The sequence below is a fragment of the Ambystoma mexicanum genome, chromosome 1p (genome assembly GCF_040938575.1).
Source record: "Ambystoma mexicanum isolate Mex_15411 chromosome 1p, UKY_AmexF1_1, whole genome shotgun sequence".
Classification (NCBI taxonomy): domain Eukaryota; kingdom Metazoa; phylum Chordata; class Amphibia; order Caudata; family Ambystomatidae; genus Ambystoma; species Ambystoma mexicanum.
The window spans coordinates 940,835,137-940,855,103 of NC_090921.1; the positions used below are offsets into that span (position 1 = coordinate 940,835,137).

General features: G+C 46.5%; 1 protein-coding gene across 3 annotated transcripts in view; it reads right to left on the minus strand.

Annotated features, from left to right (window-relative positions):
- Positions 1–19,967, minus strand: part of TK2 (thymidine kinase 2) — a 977,831-nt gene that overhangs the window by 801,221 nt on the left and 156,643 nt on the right. For all 3 annotated transcript variants that reach the window (XM_069653082.1, XM_069653073.1, XM_069653092.1), the window contains one exon: positions 11,254–11,307. In XM_069653082.1, the coding sequence (XP_069509183.1) occupies positions 11,254–11,307 (54 nt within the window). The remainder of the gene's footprint in view (positions 1–11,253; positions 11,308–19,967) is intronic.

A 19,967-nucleotide genomic window follows, 5' to 3' on the forward strand; every position in this document is an offset into this window, starting at 1 on the left:
TAGCAAAATCCACCTCAGGGGAAGTGTCTAAACCACTTGCCTCATGTAAAGAATCATGAAGATCCTTTAATCTGCGCTCTTCAGAGGAAAATTCCTCTCTAACTGGGGTTACAGGTCCCTGTAACTCATCTTGTTCTGACAAATCACCCTCTTCTAAAATTGAGGATATAGTTCTCAATTGTTCTGAATTAATAAAGGGAGTAAATCCCATTTCCAAGGCAGAGGGTGCTGAACTTGTCATTATTGGCCTCGAAAACGTCGATGTCGTCGACGCCGACGTCGAAGGCTTCGAGCGTGGCGTCGAAAACAGAGGTGGAGGCCTCGAGGACCTCGACAGAATTGGAATTTTACTCGACAATATCGACGCCATCGACGTCGAGGGCCTGGGAATCGTCACTGGATGTGTGGTCATCGTGACTTTTCTCGGCGTCGACGCCGGTGTCGAGGCCGGCGTCGAGTCGACAGACCTGTGTGTCGAAGGTCCCTTCGACAACGGCGTCGAAGACCTCGACGGAACCTTCGTCGACGGCGTCGACGGAACCTTCGAGGAAGGTTTGGAGGTCATAGTCCTACTCAAGGGTTCGAGACGCGCTCGAGAGGTTTCTTTCGCCGGGTACTGCGACTCGCGGCGTTTTTGACCTTTGGGTCTTTCGACCAGAGCATCGCTCTCGGCAGTCTTCGAGGGGGTCGAGGCCGCTTTCTCGAAGACGCTCATCATGTTTTTTCTGAATTCCTCCCATTCAGCCCGGGAACTAAGTTTCGTGGGGCAAGGGATTCTTTTTGGCGAAACAGAGGAAGAGGAAGACGGAGAAGGGGATCTTCGACGTTTCCTCTTCGAGTGTTTCGATCTCGAGGAGTGATGAGACCCACTCCGAGATCTGGAGCGTGAATGGTGACGAGGAGACGAATGTCTCGACTTCGTCGAAGAAGAAGAAGCTTTAAAAGTCTTACCTTTCTCCAGCTTCCCCCTACGCTCCTTCAGGGCCTTAGCTGTCATGGACATACAGTCCTCGCACTCCGAACAATGGTGTTCGGCTCCCAAGCACCACAGACAATTTCTGTGAGGATCGGTCAACGACATCTTTTTCCCACAATCTCGACATTTTTTGAAGCCGGATCGAGGGGTTGTCGGTTCCGACGAGGAAGCCATCGAGTACGATTCGAATAACTTGAAGTAAATATTACTAAGAACTGAGCAACGGTATTCCGAGGCACCGAGTAGCGCGGAAAAACGGAACTGAGCAACGGACGCTGCGCGCGGCCTTTATAGGCAGGATGACGTCGAGCGTCGATACGGCGGCTGTCGAGGGTCATCGACTCGAGGGACGTCGACGCGCAGCGCCCTCTGGAGAAAAAATTTTCCGAGGCCAGCAGAGCTGGAAGGATATATCTAAGATGAGGAATACGTCGGAGGACACAATCCCTTCGAAAGAACACTTTACTTTGGGAAGAGATCATTTTTGCACAGTTGGTTTAAGTTATTAGTGTTAGGGACAGAGGTAGGCTTTTTGAGACATGGCATTGACGGGCTTTATAGTTTTGGACATTCAGAAAATGTCCTTAGTTTTCTTTGAGGAAGGGAACGCCCTCTGAGTTTTAGGGATAGAGAGGCATTTTTCCAACCCATTCTTGAATAATAAAGGTTTCTTGCAAAAAACATGCCACCATTGTGTCCGAGCCTTACTTCTGCAACCTCACATTACCGGAGATGTTGCCTGAGGTCAACAACGAACACAGAGCAACCTGTGATGTAAAAGCAGCTACTGCTTGCTCGAGATCTTGCCTGTGCCTGAGCAGAAGTTCAAGTGGGCCTGAAGGAATAGTAGGCCTGGAGAAAGCATGATCTCCGAAGCACGGGGAAAATTCTGGTCACGTGGTCAGTGCCAGTGCCAATCACGCAGCTGTGTGCAGGAAAGGGCATGTGGGGATGCAGGTATATGAGGGAGCAATTAACACGCAGCATCCCGTGATGCAAAAGCAGCTACAGCTTACCCAAGATTTTCCCGTTGCCTGAGCAGATAGTCAAGTAGGGTCAGCTAACTTAGTGTTGGGCAGCAGACAGTTTCTTTTGGACATTCAATGACAACTGACAAGCACCCTAGTTAATTAGGTAGGGAACACCCCATAGCCATAGGGAGAGATAGGCCTTATTCTTATTCTTGAATAAAAACCGTTGAACATGTCCAAAGAGTGTCCACGTCTTTCTTCTGATCTGCCACACACCTTACACTACACACACACCCATCCAACCAGACTGTTGTCTATAAGATCTTGTGCTGCATCCTATGGCTAACACACTCGCAGGTTTTTCCACCAAACCCATACAAAGCAGATTTGCACACAGGAACCAGGTACTTCCAACCTGCACTCAACAACACCATAGGTTTTGCATCTGCCTCTCCCACTAATGACCCCCTCACTTTTCTTACAGAGCCTAGTGCAGCGAGACCACCAACAGTGGCAGAAGGAAGCTATCCAAGATCATTTACATTACATTACACTATTTGATGGCCACAAAAGAAAGCAGATCGATCAAACTCTGGGCACCATCTGTTGAGGAAGAAACACTTATTCCTCAACTGTGCAGAATAAAGTCCCTATGAACAAGTGTGGACTAAGCTTTAGATGGAATCCTTATCGAATTAGCACCCACAGTGCACCTCTGCCTAAATGGTCAGCAACCATGGAGGATGAGACTGCAACAATTACAGTATCATCAATACATGGAAGCTGCAGGCAGCTAATGATATGCTGAATAGTGTAATTAGACATACTGAAGATCAATAGATATCAGGCAATGCCCTGGGTCAATGATCAGAATAATCTACTGGAACACCTTCATCTGAAAGTGAATGGTCTTGATATATACCTGGTCACCTGCTTCAAATCCCAAACCGGATGAAGAATCCCTAAGGAGCAGTACATTGCCAAGAGAAAAATTGATACTCTACTGACACTTTAGTTTTTAGAATATAAATAAATATTGCATCATTTTGTGAAATGGTTTGCTCAAAATTAAATAAGAAATGTGAGTAATGATTTCAATTTAAGCTTACCTACTGAAAGTTTAATTTAAAGTTAATGTGCTATAGAACTTTACTTTTATTTCCATGGCTCATAGATTTCACAATGCAGGCCCAGTCACTTGGAGGGAATCCAAAGGGGGTGAAGACAAGAGTGCATCCACTTGTATGGTACATTACGAAGAAATAAAAGTCTCTAGGCACTACTGACAATGTGCCAAAAGTCAGAAGGTCACAGAGAATGGGGAAGATGACTTCCATAGGGGGAGCCCCTTCCCATGAGGCCAGGGAGGGGAGGCCGCTACCCGATAGTCCCACAGCAGGTGCTACTGAGCGGATGAATCTAATGGGAGGGGAAACCCCGCTGTGGGACTAGTGACTACCATATCGGGAGAACGCAGTATCCCCACCAAGCACCTGTCCCTAGACCCCCTTCCTACAACCTAAACACAAAAGTTATTGTCACCCTACTATTTCCCTAGAAAGTACTGGGACTATGATGGGCACACCCGACCCAATTGAGAGCAACGGTAGAAGTATTGAGACGAAGACAAACTCCATTAACTCTCAGGAGAACATGCAGATTAAAAGTACTGAGACGAGGAGGAGGTGCAGAGCCATGAAGAGTACTCCTAGGAACCATAATGAGCACTCCAGTTGTTGGCAGCTGCACATTGGTCAATGTAGGGTAGAAAAGGAAGAGAGACTCAGGAGCTGCTGGAGCCAGCAATGTGTAGGATGGTGGAAGGAAGTAGACCAGGACACCAAGAGGGGAGCTGGACGGACCAGAGCCAGTCCAGAGTGGAAGAACCAGAAGGCGAGCTGACAGAGAAGATTCCAGTCTTCCTGAAGCCTGGGAAGCATGTGAATGGAAGACGGCTCTGCCCAACGGAAGGTTGAGACTGCGGTGTTCCTGGGAGGACCAGAGCCCACTGCATGGCTCCCTAGAGGTAGGGGGATCCCTCGGGATGGCTAATGGGAAACTAAGAAGGTGCAGTTAGCATCTTCATAGTGACAGTACATGGCAGGCAAGTGAACCAGGTCTGTCCGGCAATGAGAGAAGCTTAAGGGTCTGGAAACCATGAAACGAAAGCAACAGGAATCATCTTCCTCGTGGCCGTACTTGGGAGGCGAGGGCTCCAAGCACCTGCACACAAAAAAAGGGGTCTGGGACCCACTACACAAGAAACACACAAGTCATCTTCCTTGTGGTGGTACTTGGGCGAACAGGGCTCAAAGTACACAAACAGAAAGAAGAGGGGTCTGGGACCCACTCCCATGAGAAGAAAGGAAACCACACAGCAATTTACTATGGACTGTTAAGGATTCCAATCGGGCGTCACACACTGGACCAGAACACTTGGTCTTAGCCTATGATGTTGTGCTCAATAGGAATGTATTTTCTTTAATTTCAATTAATTCAAATTGAGCCGGTACCCTTTTACAAATACCCTGGGTCACAATGGACCATGAAACAGGCCGGTTAGTGAAAATATGATATTTATTTTAAAAATTCACAAAAATCACACACATTTTAATATTGGGCAGCAATCACCAATGGGGTGATAATGACAATGGAAATGGAAGCAATGCACTTGGTTACACTTATAGTAGAACATATCCAAAGCACAAGTGAATAGGAGCACTTTTTGAATTAGGATAGATAGCACCCAAGGTAAGGCTTCCCCCTGCAATGTTCCCTCAACCCACAAATAATCGAATTCCGAGTGGATAGAAAGAAGCAGCAGATAGTCAGGTATAAGAGGCAGCAAACAGAATGTTCCCTCACAAAATAAGAGGCAAAAACGGATTTTAAATCCTTTTGCAAAGGCCTAAAATGACACTCGGATTTTGCAAAATAATTAATTATATGTGTGTTTAAAGAATGGCATACATATGTTTTATCACAGTATTAGCAATCTTATCGCACTATCAAACATCAGGTAAGGTATCACAAAAGCATACAGTTCACACCACAGATTAAAATTGAAAACACAGTGCAGCCGGGTTCACACATGGAAAAGTTGCATTTTTTCTAGTTTGCAGTTTAAAATGCAAAAACTTCGCAAACAACGGGTGAAAAACACTGAATCTGAATGCGGTTTTTGAACAGGGGGATAGATGCACAGCTCAGGGACAATCTAGAAGTGAAAGGAGAGCTATTGCTGGTGAATTGAGAGTGATCTCGAAGGTAGACTAAGGTTTGTTTTTAGGAAAATAGAGCAGTGAAAAAAAGAAAATCGGTTTAAAATGAAAGGCACATTTTACTTAAACTAAATTAGACTATATTGTTAAAGAGGGACACATTAAGATCCAAGGTTGATTCGCAACGTCAACCTTGTCACCCCAGAGTTCAACTTTATGTGGAAATTAGTTTGATTACTCCAAATATGACAAAGGGCTTATGATCTACACAAGACAGAATTAATAGAGAGATGGTGTTAGCTCTTAGAAAGTCAAGGACAGGGTGCACAGAGAGGTCTAACAGTTTTAACAAGTCACCAGGGTATGGATAGGGTTGCTTAGGGAATGGAATAAAGACAAAGGGTCAAGATGGGGAGACTATGTATTTCTCTGGGATAGGGAGATACTCACATTCCACGCTTCAGTTTTGGGATTTTGGAACAGTCAGGGTTCTGGTCACAAAAGGTTCTGGTCACCGGATAGCGGACTCTGCTGGCAAAAGACAGCTGGGCAAAGGTCTGGTCACCGGATGACAAAGAAAGCTGGATGGCAGGGGTGCAGCGCGCATGCAGTTAATGGGCAGCAAGCCGGTCTGCTCACAGGATACTTCCCAAAAAGGGTACGACAGCTTCTCCCTTTGGTTATTGAGATTCGAAAATCTAGGCCTTGCTGGGGATAGGATCAGCAATGTTTTGGCTTTGTAGTGGGATCTGGAGTCTGGCAGGATGAAGGTAGAAGATCAGGAACGCGGGAAATTCAGGAAACAGTGTGTAGAGTCCTGTCAGCCACCCTTTAAATACAGCATGGTGACATCACAGAATTATTGGTGGGCAGAACCGAGCTAGGCCTACCTCCAAGACTCGGATAGGTCAGCCTAAGTTAATTGCCTCTTCGAGGAGGAGTCTCAGTTTATGAGGTTTCATTTTATGATTTGCAAAGACTTCCCCCAGACCTTTTTACCAAAAATCTTCACAGAAATCACACATGTACAGTTGTGGTACTTTAACAAATCACATGGGCAGATTATATATTTTATGTAGAACAAAGCAGTCCAATCCTCATGGCTGTAGGGCCTTGTTTCGCCCTTCTACCAGTTTTTCGCTTTTTTTGGTGAGAATTATATTACTTAAAATTCTATAACTTTACACAGGTGTATAGATTATTAGGCATATTAATATTCAATGTTATAGTGGCATCCTGTACACTTTCCTCAGAATATCCACTTCTTTGCCATTTCTGTTCCCAACATGGCAGTGAAGTCTACGATGTCTTAAATTAAAGCCCATACAATCACATTTAAACTGTTAACTTTTTAAATGTTTGTGAAGTCTGGCTGCAAAGATAAAAGTCTTCCAAGTTTTATTAATAACATAGTCTTTGGAAGCAAATATTCAGTATTGTTTCCCATATATGGGCATAGCTTCCAAGCTACCCACCTTGGTCCAGGGCTGTCATGGATTACTTCTTTGAAACTTCTTGCAGAAGTCACGGGGAGGTGTGATTTTCTTTTTCACATACTTGTGTCCCAGATTTCCATTGTAAGAGGCCTCAGCTCAGACTGAATTCTGCCAAGGTAGCACTTAGCACTTGTGTGTCCAACAATCTACTGTGAGGAGCCTTCTGTTTCTAGCATCCTCCAAGCAGAAACCTGTTTTGGGCTGATTTCCCACCATGTAGCCACTGCTTTATAATTCCTTATCTTACTTATTTTTTTCCTGAATCAGAAGAAAGCCTACTGAATAAAACATCCCATATATATATTTCACAGCACAATCCCCTTTCACATTGCTATGCAAGGATACGTTTTCAACATTTGCACTTTTAAAACTGGCACTATCCCTCATCTCCAAATGTCTCAACAAGCTAGCACCCCCCTACCTATCGGAAAAAATCACCAGTAAACTCACTTCCCGACCCCTGAGATCTGCCAACACCTTCCTGCTGGACATTCCCAGATTCAAACTTACCACAGCCGGAGGAACTAGTTTCCCTATTAAAGCTGCTCAAGCTTGGAACAGACTCCCTATTGACCTTAGACGCCCCCTACCTTACGCTAGATTCAGAATTAATGCTCTCAATTGGCTACCAGCCAATGATTCATAACCGTCTCTCTCCTTGTCTACGTTTAACTAACACCTGTGACTCATTTATCCTCTTACTCTGAGCTGCATTCATAGGCTCTTACTGCCTACATTGTGCTAGCCTGACTCTTGTCCGTTCCACCCTTCTATGCTCCTGAATAGCAATGACTACCTCACCTCACCTCACTCACTCTATCCACTTTTTTATGAAATGACTGTACTGTATCATGCATTGTACCTCACACTGTAACGACTTGTATATACTAAATTATGACAGGCAATGTAACTAAGCTTTGAGATTTCTTGTACTGCTGCGCCCAGCTGCCCAAGGGCTTGGTGCGCATTATCAAATCAATAAACAAACAAACATGTGGTGAAAGCTGGCATTTTTCTTTCAAATTCAGTTTTTCCATCTGACTTCCCAATATTGTTTTGCAGACATAGTTAGTTTCTTATAGGCATCAATTTGTTTGAACACAGATGCACTGAAATTGACATAGGCCCAGAGAACTGGAGTTTCTTTGAATTATAGATCTTTGACACTTTGTAACTCAAAAAGTAAAGCATTTCCGGTGCGGCTGAAAATAAAGTTTATTTTCCCAGGTTTGGCTTGAAAGAGCCTGCCATTCAGGGATCATGCTTTCTTCTGCTGAAGCATAATGGGGAATTCATGGGCACGGGAAAGCTGTATTAATAACAGTAGTTTGATGAAAAACAGATGAAAATAGCGCCAGAGCAGCATTCTTTTTAATTTGAAATATTTCCTTTTTCAATGGGAACTTGTTTTTGCAAGCAGCAGAACAGCACTGCTTTGATTTTCTTCTTTTGTGTGCACCCCAGAACACCCTGGCACCTTTCTCTGTGTGCTCCCTTGTTCCAATTCACCCATTTTGTGTTTGGCACGATGGTGCAGCCATCCTTTTGTTGCTGCAAGGCGCAGTTTTCACGCCATGGTGCCCCAAGGAACCATGGCAGCCGTTTTGCTGTTGACTGCAGAAGCGCAGCTTGGTTATGGAGAAGAATTCTGTTGAGTGGTTCAATGTAGGCCTGTAAAGACCGGAGGGGGGGGGGTCTGCACTTCCGCTCTCTATATGGTAGAGGGGAGGCACAGAGACCCCTGCCAAGATTCTCTATTACGGTAGCAATGGACGAGCAATCAAGGCCTAGCTTCTCGGGAGGTGATGCAAACTGGTTCCTAAGTACAGTGTAGTCCCCAAGCCCCCACACTGTATTGGTTAAAACACAGTCTTTATATAATTAATATTCAAAGTCATATACACGATCACGATAACTCACTTTGTACTCCGAAAATCAACAATGGTAAATATGTACAATTCTAAAGTGGTACCACTAATGTTATTAGATCTTATTAAAGTGCATACGGTCAGAATGACACACAGATCAAAATAAAGAGGAAACCAGCAGTAGAGAGGAAGGAAAGCAGGATGGTTGAGCAATACGCAGAATACTGGTAACTACCGTTAAACACAGCTCTGTGTGGAGATTTCCCCCCCACCTGGGCAACCTGTAGAAGAAAGATACAAGTCCAGTCCATATATTGTTCACCCTTAAACTTCCCAATAGTTCTGCAACCCCAAAGTACCTTGGTTTTGTACCGTTCCGTGTCGGGGAAATCGACAACCCTTCTTGAGTGTCTTCCCTTTCAGGCAGGAGTCACGGGTCGTCGAACGTCCAACGGAGAACAGGTCGAGCTACGACAGTGAAGTGGCCGTGTCGTTCCTAGCGGTGCTCGTTGACAGGGAAGCGTAAACGTCCTGCAAGGAAGAGGCGTGCGGGGCACCTCAGTGTCGATAGTTCTGGACCGCAAAGAATTGAAGAACTGTGGCCCAGCAAGGGCGTCGAGTCGTCGGCGTCTCTGTGGTCTTTGGGTGGCGGGAAACCCACCAGTGGATGCTCCTCGGCACGGCGACGGTCAGACCTTCTCCAGCAGGATACAGTGGCGACGATGCAGACGAGAGCGTCCTTGGATCAATGAAGTTTCTCAGGCAACGGGAGCGCGGCGGCTCCAGTCGGCGACGGCGGTCGACGACAGTGATGGACAACAGTCCAGGCGCTTCTCCTTGGGGTTCCGCGGCAGTCCCAGTATCGGGTCGGCAGCCTGCCTACTACCAGTCTACCAGGGAGCTTAGGCAAAGATCAGCTGTGCACGATGGTGCCTCGTAGCTCGGGAAGAGGGCGCCTTACCAGGTCCTCTCTGGGTCAGTTCTTGAAGCACAGTAGCTTTCAGATTGCAAAGGAGAGCAACAGCAATTTTTCTCGTCCAGCCGGGCTCAAGGTTAAGCTTTACTCCAGTTACTCGTTGTAGTGGACTTCAGCTTCTGAACACGATTCCTAGCAGTGAGAGGTCCTCAGATATACTGTTGATCTCCCATTAATTCCGCTGGGTCGCACTCAAGCATCCAATCACGACTATGGGCATTCATGCAGGCAGTCAACCAATTAGGCACACGAGGTATTCAGGCCATTCACTTCTCTCCAGACATTCACAACAAGTTATGTGTATTGGGACAAGTACCGAGCCATTCAACACTCCAAGCTGCATTCATACCGGTTTCGGGCAGGGCTGTCTCAACCATTGTGTCAAACACTAGATACTAGACAGTCACAACATAGAATGTATATTCGTCACACACTCCATTCACCCAGGTCCCACCCACAGGCGTACCCACAACATACGGTTGTTGAGAAGGCTCCAGCCAGTCTGGTCGGCACTTCCCCACAATACCATATACGGAACTTCCACCCAACAGCCAGTCAGGGGGAAGGGACAGAGGCAGGGCTTCCCGGGACTTCGGGAAGATCAGGATAACAGGTGATGGAAGGCAAGAGGCCAGGGGGGCCATTTTGTCTCCATCAGGAATCTACCGATTCCAATGACAGGGCCTGGGCATCCCAAAATGGAGGATGCTCAGGGCACCAGTCATTTCAGCACGGAGCTGCCACCAGCCCGTACCTTGCTCTGTGGGCCACACACAGGTGCCCAAAAACATACACTAGGGGCACAGGGTTGTACCCCCTACCCATGGGTGCCATAAGGGTATCCCATGGGTCTGTTCACCAAACCAAAAGAGAGAGAGCTGCACTGCCAGGAGTCCCACATGAACTCCTGCGCGGAAAACAGACAGAACACACGATAACAAGCAGTAAAGGAGAAGGATACAGAGGCCCTGTCCCTCCGATGCATTTCCAGCATCACAAGGCCACAGGACCATACTTAGCAGGGAAGTGAACCAAGTTGGCACGAGCAGAAAGAGAGAGAAGCAGAGGTGTGGGACCTATGAGAGATTGTACAATTGGGATGGAAAGCCCAGGGGAAGGGAATCATTTCCCGGGGCATTGTGAACTGTGTTAAGAAGCCAGACGTTTCGAATTGTGTTAAGAAGCCTGATGTTTTGAATGGTGTTAAGAAGTCTGACATTGGGAATTGCCAAGAGAAGGAACCAGGGCAAGGGAATCATTGCCAATGGTTTTTGTGAAGCTTGTGTTGCAGAGAAATATTGTTTTACATTTAAGAACCTTGGGTTAGGAACTTTTGTTGTTTGGAACTCGTTTGAAAAGGGGAACATGACTGAAGAAGGATCCAGAACAAGGATTCCCCTACTATGATTGGATCAACATATTGGAAGACCATCTGTTCTATACAGTTCAGTCAATATTGTGAGGGATAGAAATAGGCTTTGGACTTGTGACGGTGGACTATTTAATTTAGACAAAGACATCCTGACAGTTTCCTTATTGTTGGTTGAGGCAGGGCAGTCCCTCATAAATATAGGGACAGGTAGAGTTTTTCCCTGATTTCCTTTTAAACATATGTTTATGACAACCAACATGAGCCCACACTGTCCGAGTCCTACTTCTACAACCTTACAGAGTGCAAAATGATTTTGTCTCGGTTATGAAACTATTTTACAGTGAAGTCAATTCGTAAAAGTTACAACACTTACCAGAAGATTGTGACCTTGAACATTTCTCCACTTAGTTACGGGTTCAGTTATAACCTTAAAACACGGAAGAAAAAAATGTAACTTAACAAAATAGTATACATTTAAAGTTCATTTAGTGCAAAAAAGCATGGCACACTACCAGACAGAAAATAAGAGTGATTTGTGACAACATTTTTTGTGCACCAATGTATTAAATACAGAGATAGGGTTAACACACTAAATATTGCACTCATTTATTATCAGCAACTTTCATAAAGGAATACACTACACATTAACAATTTCACTAACAAATTATATTCTTAACTCATTCAGAGTTTTAATTTAGAAAAGGAGCACATAGAAGGGCGTGTGAAAGCCTTGGCAAAGGAAAAGTCTATATATAAAGCAGAACATTTGTTAATGTGTTCCTTAAACAATTCCACACCGTTCCACCAATCTGCACCACATTTTGCATAGTTACTTGTTAAGACCCTCTGGACATCAATGGCTACATGACATTTGGACACCCCTACCATTTCTCTTGATTTCAGCCCCTTCACACATGAGACGGTTGTCTCAAATCGGTGAAACATCAATGTGGTTGTAGAAGGACCGGAAAAAGCAAATATTAAGTGTCTCGACGCGAGGAACAAACCTCAAAGGCCTCAGAAACCACGCATCAAGGCCCTAGGATGCACCATTTACGAGATATTTGCACCACACTGCACCACGTCAAGGTGAGGCGACAGGTCAAGAGAGAGCACAGAAGGTCCCACTATGCTGTAGCATGCCAAATCTCCCTTCCCATCCACATCTGTTCTTGGGTATGTAAGCCAGCCACATGTGCCCATTCTCAGTGCAGTTTACTTCAGAGTGCAAAGCACATCAATCGATAAGCGACTTGGAACAGCGATCCAAAGGGTTTCAAAATGTTCAACAATTGATAAGCTTATCATGTCTGTCTACAGAACCCGCGATGAGTACACATACTTTTTGCTATTAATGATCTTAAAATGCCATTGCGTGCAAATGTTCAATAATAAACCATAGGTGTACTAATAGTTCACAATAAATGCACTATAGTTAAGGTTACATGGCACATCATTTTGTCACTAGATGTCTCCTTTTCAAGCAACAGGGGGCAAAGCACTGGAATCTCTATACCTTGTCCACAAAGCACACAGGTGCAATGTTCTCAGGCACATAAGTGTTAATGCACGTCTCCTATCTAAAGCAATAGTTGACAAAAGGTTAGAACACTCGTCCATTGAAAGTGTTATGCTCAAGTCTCATAGTCCTTAATGCTACCTTTTTATTTCAGCCATTTCACAAAGTCAATGGTTAAATGCTGAGGACATGACTATCTGGTTTGAGCCAGTTGACTGAGCAGACTGAAAAAAGCGACTGGAGGCAAGATTAGTAATGTGGAGTTTGGTTCTGAGAGGAAACATTGCAGGTTCCCCCAGTTTGGTGTTTACTGGTAATAACGAGCGCAATACACCTGGTCATTGTTAATGGTGCATTGTTTATTTTAATTGTATTTATTCATTTCATTGTGTAAAGCGCGGACCAAAATCGAGAGGAGAGGAGCGCTATACAGAATGTGGGTAGCCAGCATTTGGCCTGGCATCTTTTAACAGTAGCATAATCTGTTAATGATCAATCCTGGAAACCATACAGTCATCATACTCCTAAGTATAGGGATGCTTCATCTCCTTACTGAAAATATTTCCATCAAAGAAGAGTGCAGGAGGGTATGTAAGGGTGCAGAAGGAGGAGACTGACACAGGTGGCATAGTGATTCTTCTAGACTTTTATTATGTATACAAAATAAAGAGAAAATCTATCTTTCCCTATATCTATGAGAGGTTTCCCTCCCTCAACTGAAGTGCTAATGGGTCTGTCAGGATGTCTTAGTAACTTAGAGTCCACCGTCCTGTGTCAAAATGTCCCTATCTCTGTCTCTTACACTTATAACTAAACTAATAAGTTGCACCAAAGTTCATGGTCCAGGAGAATGACTCTCTACTCCTCGACTGGGTGGCACAGTTCTGGTTGCAAGTTCGTCAACAGGGGAATGACTCGCTTCCCCTTGTTTTTGTACTTCACAAACAAACAAAATGATTCCACATCCTGTAACACTCTGCGTCGGAAAGGTTCACTAGTTTGTTATTCGAGCGGGAATGATTCCCTTCCACTGGGTCACTGGTTTGATCCTCTTTGTGAGCCAGGACAATGTCTCCCTTCCTTCCCCTGGCCTTCCTCAGGCTTTATATCACAGTTCACAGCACAAGGGCGGAATGTCTCCTTTCCCCTGGTCTTTCAAAGGCTTTATCTCAGTTCACAACTCCAGACGGAATGACTACCGTCACCTTGCTTCTTGTACACTTAGTTTCACAGTTTAACCCTCTATTGGTTTGTTCTGGCAGACCTGGTTCACTTCCCTGCCTGGTACTACTCCAAGAAGATAGCTTGTACTGGTCTTCCCTTGTGGGTGCGGGTCCCAGACCCATATCTTTTTACTACGTGGGGTTGGCAGACCTGGGATGCTTCCCTCCCAGTTACTGCCACTAAGAAGATGACTTGCGTTATGTTTCATTTCTTGGGTGCTCAACCCGTCCCTGGTGGTCAGTGGCTTTACTTGACCCCCAGTACGAGTGACACTCCCACCAATTCTCTCTGGGTTTGTGTGCGGGTCCCAGTCCCTTCTCTGGTGGCCAGTGGTTTTTCGGTTCCCACTGGAACAAGCGATTTTACCCCCAAGGCAATGCTTAGCTCTCCACTCCACCCTGCTGGTCTCCCAAGTTTCGCGCTACCTGCTTTCCAAACGGAACGAGTCACTGGCTCTTCCAGGGTTTGTGGTTCTTCTTGCCAGCCTCTCCGTTCCCCTTCTACTCCGACCAGCTTTCTCCAGCAGCTCCTCGAGCTCTGCTGCTTCGGCATCAGCGCCTTCTTGCTCATCGCTCGGGAACAGCACCTGTTTGGACCTGGTGGTTCACTTCCTAAGGGACTGCCACTCCCTTGGCAATCCCAGTAGAAGATGGCCTCCTGCCGGCTCCTCTGCTGCTTTGGCATCAGCAACCTCTCGCATTCTCGCTTCCTTTGCCCAGTTTGAATCTCCCGGGTGACTGATGCTCACCCGTGGCTTCTGCAGTACAAGGAGTTGAGTCCTACTTCAGTTTCCTTGTTGTAGGGCTTGTCCTGCCCTTGCGTAACATCAGTCATTGTTGTTAACGGCTCTGTGGTAATCCTCATGCCTCTCTTGACCCACCTTGTTTTAGTACTTTTAGTTTTGTCCATTTTCCTGGCACTGCAATAACACCTGGGTCTACTATTAGTAGATGTTAACTCTTCAGGTTTGCAAGGGTACATGGAAGTGTTGGGTAAGGCACTGTGGTCTACATAGTAGAGAGGTGTGTAAGGTGTAGGGTGAGGGGTGTTGTACTACAATCTCCCTAGATGACCGTCCTTATCCCTACCACCGCCAGGGGGACTAGCGGGTAATAAACTAACATCCCTGGCAACATGGGAAGGGGCTACTCCTTGGGGACAAGTGACGACATCTAAGTATTTGTCACAGGTCATAAAATCTAAACTTGATATTCTGTTCCTGGAAACTTTGATCTTTGAATCCGTCACTCTTTCAAATGTTCCTTGTTACTCGATATTTAAATCCAACCCGGATACTTAATCCTACCTCAAATGCATGTTTCTGAGCTCAAGTAGACCTCTATACATCAAAACTTAATGTTTTCCCTATTGTAGCATTTGCTAATAATGGTCCCGGGGTTCTGCCAACCTTTGTCTATTCTGCACCATGGAAATCAAATCAGACATGCATTTCTTGTTGATCTGCCCTGCATACGCTAACCTAAGAAGGAGGTGACTTTACCCTATCCTAGTCATGTACAGGACATGCTTCAGTTCAGATGCGTATGCTTAATGCAAATCTTCTATTTATGAGGATGTTGTTTCTTAAGTTTTTAGCTTTTTCTACAGGGCTTGGCGTACTCAATCAAAAGTACGCCTATGAACCTATGGCCACATGTGGCAGCCCTCTATGAGTCATGCCCATGCAAACAGATGTAGTAATTTCTGCTTATTTGCAAAATAGTCTTAGCTCATGCACTGTTTTTTTTTCGGAAAGGATGTTTTATTCTTTTAAGCAATTATTAATGGAATGTACATTTGCACAAATATGTATAGAACTGTCATGTTATGCATATTACTTTTATGGGCATTACCCAAAATAAAGTTTGTTGATTGACTAAAGAGTACACAGTACTGTGAGTTGAGGTCTGTGTGTCGGTACGTGCATCCATTGGTCAGGTGGTGTTGAAAAAGCCATGTTTTGAGAGATTTGCGAAATTGCTGAATTCTGGGGGCTTATTGAGCAGACACCGGGATTGAGTTCCAGAGGGTGGGTGACATGAGAAGTATTGTTTGCGGGTCCTCTCTTTTCAGACGACTTGTGTTTTAAGTCGGGTGGTCGATTTCTTGCACGAGGAGCGTGTGCAACCAGTTATGTGGAGTTTAGCCACCAGGTACGCTGGTGTTCTACTCATGGCTGCTTTGTAGATCATATATTCAGTCTTGAACAGTATCTTAGCCTGGAAAGGAAGCCAATGTAGTGCGCGTAGGATGGGTGTGATTTGGTCAAATTTCTGTGCACCCGTAATAAGACGTATTGCAGTGTGGTGGACTACTTTCAGGGGAGCCAAGTGAGCAGAAATTTGGAGCCCGGTCAGGAGGGCATTTCACTGATCAGTGTGCAAGATTCCAGGGGCCTGTATTACTGTCCGGAAGTCCTGCGGCGAGTAAGAGCCAGGCTGTTTGGGCCTTCCAGGCTGTGTGTTTCTGGAAGGACAGGCTGTTGTCAATGGTGAAGCCTAGGGATTTTTCTGAGTCTGAGTGTTGTGGATCAAATGCTTCTAGGTGCATATCACTGAGCCATTGTTTTTAGCAGGCAGACCAATGAGGATGAATTCAGTCTTGGATGGGTTTGGTTTGAGGTAGGCAGTCAACAATGATTGGTGAGAGGACGGAGCCTCAAGAACTCCACAGGAGACCTGGAGTCAGTTAAAACGCAACAAGTTCATCTGGACAGCGTCTGCTCGATACGTAGGAGGTAAACCAATTCAGGACAGTGCCAGAGAATCACATCCTGTCGGCAAGGAGGGAGGGGATGATGCAGTGGTCGACTGTGTTAAATACAGCCAAAAGGGAAAGGACGACGAGAAGGCAAGAGCCGCCCTTATCCATGATTTGGAGGGCATCATGGACCACTTGGATGGTGGCTGTCTCAATGCTACACTTGCGGAAGAACCCTGACTGACAGTCATTTAGGAGGTGAAGTTGCACAATTCTGGTGAGTAGTTTTGTAGTGACTACTTTTTCCAAGATTCTGCCAATAAACAGGAGTTTCAGAATGGGTTGGTAGTTGTCCAGGTCATCTGGATCTAGGGTTGGTTTTTTCAAGAGATGTCATAGGAGGTCGTGGGAGACCAGTCTTGAGCGTGTCTGGAATTACCCTTCTGTGAGGGAGGAATTAATGATGCTAATGAGAGCATTGAGGACCAGGCCCGTCAATTGTTTAATGATGGATGCCAGGATATCATCATCTCTATTGTTAGTATGAGGGTGTTTGTGGTGTACTTTCCAAGGTTAGCTCAGCTTCATCAAGGATTTTCTTTTTATTGTTTTTGGCATACTCTATGAATTGGTTCTGCCAATCAGATCATCATCATTAGATAAAATTCAAAAATGTCAAATATGTCTGCAGTCCATCATACACGACCAACGCGGGTAGGGGTTTTATACTATGCAAGGGTGTCATGAATAAAATGTATACATATTTCCTTAGTTCAGCCCCCTTTGGACAACCAATGCTCTTTTACCCAATGTTTCTTTTGGGCAAGCAATCAGCTAAAAACAGTATTTCACTGCCTGCATACACAAATATCTCCCATGTGGGGGGCGTGGCTTGGCAGTCATGCGGTAGGAGGCACGACTGAGAAGCTCCTTCGAGATCCTGAAGAAGATCCGATCAAACTGGTACCAAAATGTTGGGGATTTGTCTGAAAATGACAGAATAGACGTCGGAATATCTGCAGAACATTCGCTGAGTCTCCCGAAGGAAATCAGAGGTCGGATTGCAGAGAAAAGGCAAAAGAAAAAGCTGCTCGCACAAAACAAAATGGCGGGCGCGAGGAGCTGAACGGCCGGGGAGAACGCCAGAGCCTTGTGAGCGAGGAAATCACAGGCGTGCAGCTGCGGGCCGGAGATAAAACAACATCCAGCTGGCCCAGGGGTCTACCGGAGAGGGGATCGACGATCGGCACAGGCGACCCAGCAACGAGCCCAGCCCGGCCACTCAAAGACACGGATGCGGTGAAAGCGGAGCGCGCACGCCGGGGGCCCCACCCTGATACAGTGAGGCGGCGCACGGACTGTATCGCCCTCCCGCAAGCATCACAGCCGCAAGGCGGGAAGAGGTGGCAGCAGGAAGGGGACCCGCATAGACCAGTAATTTGCAGCAGACAACAGGCGCACACGGCCGGGAGAGTGGACTCTAACTCGGCAGACAGGACGCCGGAACATCCGCACAACAAGCAAGGAGTTCCCCGGAACAAATCGGCGCTCGGAGCCCGGGGAGAAGGGGAGCGGCCGACCTGAAAAACAGGCAACACCCGGAGCAGTGGTTGGAGACCCAGGAAGGAAACCGTGCGCACAGAGGGGGACATCCAGGAAGCGAAGTCCCCGGGCACGGTCGGATCCGGATTAACTGAGGGCCGGGCTGCACCAAAGTGAGCCCCGACGATATAATGGCAAGTCGAAAGATGGAGGGGAAAGCAAAGCAGACCAGCATAGAAACGTTCACTACACCACCTGGAAATAAACAACCTGCCCAGCCTACAACGGCAATGGCCTCCTCAGCTACTGGACAACAAGCAGGAAACACTACGGAAGGACCGATCCTGGAAGCTATAGCCGCTCTGCAAACATCCCTTGAAGCCAAGATGGACGCAGCGATAGGGGCCCTCAAGGCTTCCCTAGAGAACAAACTGGACACTGTCATGGTTGGCGTGGGCCTTCTTCGGCAGGAGCCAGAAACTTGACAGAAAGAGTAACAATGGCAGAACAGCAAGTGCAGCAAAACACCACAGATGTTGCGGCCACACAAACACAAATGTCGGAGGCAGTACGGAAGGTCAAGATCCTGGAACAGAGGACCGAGGACACGGAGGGAAGGGCACGAAGGAATAATATTCGCATAATCGGGCTTCCGGAGGGCGAAGAAGGCAGAGATCCCACAGAATATGTCGAATCTATGCTGCTCCAAGAGATTGGTGCCGGATCACTGTCTCAGGGCTTTGCGTTTGAGAGGGCACATAGGGCATTGACCAAAAGACCACGGCCGGGCGCCCCCCGTGGTCTTTTGGTCAAAGATGATTGCCAAGATCATGAACTTTAGGGACAGGGAGAAGATACTAACATTCTCAAGAGAAGGGGGATAGAATATAAGGAACTTCACTAAGATCGCTATTTACCCTGACTATACGGTCATGGTCCAGCAACAAAGAGCAAGATTCGGCCCAACCAAAGAACGTCTCAGGTCGGCAGGAGTGCGATACATGCTCTTATATCCTGCCAAACTTAAGGAACTACACCAAGGGAAATCATGGTTCTTTGACTCAACGGAAGAAGCCCACATATGGATGGACCAGCAGGGCCTTCCCCAGCAGGGACGGAGAAACCTGAACAATAATGAGAAACTGCCCCGGTGAAAAGGAGCACAGACCCCCAGGAACAAGACGTCAAGGTGATTTGACCAGGCCAGATGCATAGCACGAAGGAGCGACTCTCTCCAACCCAGCTGGGATGGCACAGGAAAACCACCCCCCAATTCAGAAAGTTCTACAAGTTCGGATGCCAGTTTGGAGGCATCACACTGCGGCGAGCTAGTCCCTCTTCCAGGGACAGAGCAAGAGAGGGTGGGGTGGCTGGGCGTTCGTTTGAAAGTTATGGTTTATGTGTTGGTTGGCTGTAGGCAGGGCCGGCTGGCCCGAGGCGTCAAGGGTGGAAGGAACAATGTATATGTACATGGGACAGCTCGAGGGAGCAGGTACCAGGTCGACAGACCGCAATGTAACGAAGGAAATCACCCCAAGCGCAGAGGCAAAAAGGACATGGCTGAAAGAGGCACGCCCCGAAGACCGGACGGAAAGAGAAGAAACAGGGGAAAACACGAATGGAAGGTTATGGGACAACAGAGCCAGAGTAAACAATACAAATATGGGCCCTGACGAAATAACTATAGCAACCTGGAATGTACGAGGACTGAATGCTTATGTCAAAAGACTCGATGTACGCCTGGCTGAACAGAATGAAAGTCAAGATAGCAATGCTACAAGAGACCCATCTGACAGCGGATAAACAGGCCAGGGTGAACAAGAAATGGGGAGGACAAGTATACAGCACAACATACTCGAACTATGCAAGGGGAGCATTAATATGGATTGCACTGGGATTACCGTTCAAGCTAATAAAACAGGAAAGTGACCAGGAGGGCAGAATGGTGCTGGTGCACGGGATGCTTGAAAGCAGGGAAATATGCTTGATCAAACACCTATGCCCCAAACCACGACGCCACCGCTTTTTTCAGGAATCTAGCGCCCAAACTGGCTCAGCACAGGGAAGCCACGTTCATCTGGGCCGGAGACTTTAACTGCACC